Source organism: Giraffa tippelskirchi, chromosome 7 (assembly GCF_054371585.1).
Source record: "Giraffa tippelskirchi isolate mGirTip1 chromosome 7, T2T-mGirTip1v1.2.pri, whole genome shotgun sequence".
NCBI classification, from domain to species: domain Eukaryota; kingdom Metazoa; phylum Chordata; class Mammalia; order Artiodactyla; family Giraffidae; genus Giraffa; species Giraffa tippelskirchi.
The window spans coordinates 66,291,040-66,293,067 of record NC_137281.1 but is presented as its reverse complement, the minus strand read 5'-3'; the positions used below and the strand labels follow the sequence as shown (position 1 = coordinate 66,293,067).

Here is a 2,028-nt window from a genome sequence, read left to right as displayed (position 1 = left end):
TCTCTTGTATTAGTTGAACTTATAACAAACATGTCAATAAAATATAACTAGTGTCAGATATGTTTCATTTGGCAGAATTTTTGTGTGACATTTATATATTCTTCAATAACTATTATTTGTAAAATGAGCTATATAATACAATAAACATTTGGGAAGAATATCGTTGTATAAATGCTACTGGTTTTTCATATGCATAGAACGATATGAGTATTAGATTATGTAGGTTAAGAGTTACAATTTTAAATTAAACGATTTCTTGAAGTATACAATCAACAGAACATTTCTAAGAGAAATTGACTGGAATAAATGGTGAATACATATGATACTTTCTGTCTTCATAAACATTAAATTCTGCTCTTTACAAATCTTGATGGTCCCTTAAGAGATCTGATGTAGCTGAACACTTACTCATTGCAGGAAGGCTTCTGGAAGCTTGATACATTCACAATCACAATTATTCTGAATCTTTATGTTCATAATCAAATTATTTACCTTTAGGATATGCTGGCCTTTGTTTGAAGATTTAAGAGAGACTGAAATACAATGATTTCCAGTGACAAGATTTTTGGGATCTTCTTCTTTTTTCAAATTTCTTTTGGGCTCATGGGGAATTCCTTGTTATTTATTTTGTATATGTACATCTTTTTAATTCTCCCCCATAAGAAGAAGCCCACAGAGACAGATGCATGGAACAATTTTATGGACTCTGAGGGAGAAGGTGAGGGTGGGACGTTCTGGGAGAATAGCATTGAAACATGTATATTATCATATGTGAAACAGAACACCATTCCATGTTCGATGCATGAGACAAGGGCTCAGGGCCGGGGCAATGGGATGATCCAGAAGGATGGGAGGGGGAGGGAGGTGGGTGGGGGGTCCAGGAGGGGGAACACATGTAAACTCATGGCTGATTCATGTCAATGTATGGCAAAAACTATTGCAATGTTGTGAAGTGATTGGCCCCCAACTAAAATAAATAAATTTATAAAAAAAAAAAAAGAAGAAGCCCACAGATGTTATTCTTGCCCACCTAACTTTCGCTAACACCCTGACGCTTGTATTCAGAGGGGTTCCAAATATATTGTTGTTCTTTGGAATTAGTCCTGAGATGGGTGATATTGGATGTAAATCAGTGGTTTACCTCCAGAGAGTTACTCGAAGTATTTCCCTGTACACAACCTCTCTCCAAAGTACCTTTCAGGCCGTGACAATTACTATGAGTAATAATAGTAAGTGGGTTTGGCTCAAAATAAAAATTTCTACATTTATTCAACCCTCTTTACTTTTTTCCTGGATCATCAACATGATCATTTATTCTGAGATCATCTTAAGAAACGTGGCCAACAGGAATATCACTGATGCTAGATCTGGGTATTATGCTGCTTATTGTAAAACTGATGCACCTCATCACCACATAGTAGCAACATTTCTAAGTGCAATATTCACTCGAGATTTGTTCCTTCTCTCTCTCATGACATGTAGTAGTATCTACATGGTGAACATTCTCTTCAGACATCGCAAAACAGCTCAGCATGTTCGCAGCACCATCCGATCTTCACAAGGGTCTCCTGAAATTAAAGCTACCAAACTTATTCTCATGCTGGTGAGCTGCTTTGTTTTCTTTTACTGGATCAACGCCTTTCTCACTCTTTATTTATTTTCTGTGAGCGGGAACAATTGGCAACTTGAGAGCTTTGGTAACTATATTGCATCATGTTACCCGAGCATCTGTCCTTTCTTACTGATTAAAAATGAAAATAGAATTTCCAGAATAAATTACATCAAAACAAGGATCAGAATTTTCTCTTTCTAAATTAAATGATCATATGACCACCCGTAGTATTCTCACCACTGGAGTAATGTGCATGAATACAGAGTAGCTTGTTTTTCAATGACTTGAGTTAAAGCAGGTTAGCTCCCACTGAATTGAGCTAAGAAGGTTTAGATTATGATGTCATGTATATAAGATTTAAAACTTTATAAAACAGTAACACAGATGGAATGTATAATGTTTTGTAACATAGGAAG

At 35.8% G+C, this 2,028-nt stretch overlaps 1 protein-coding gene across 1 annotated transcript; it reads left to right on the top strand.

Moving 5' to 3' along the window:
- The first annotated feature begins 543 nt into the window (after nt 1–543).
- On the top strand, nt 544–1,813 carry LOC145513066 (vomeronasal type-1 receptor 1-like). Its single transcript, XM_081508181.1, has 2 exons — nt 544–660; nt 998–1,813. The coding sequence occupies exons 1-2, from the start codon at nt 544–546 to the stop codon at nt 1,811–1,813; spliced, it is 933 nt and encodes a 310-aa protein (XP_081364307.1).
- The last annotated feature ends 215 nt before the right edge of the window (nt 1,814–2,028 follow it).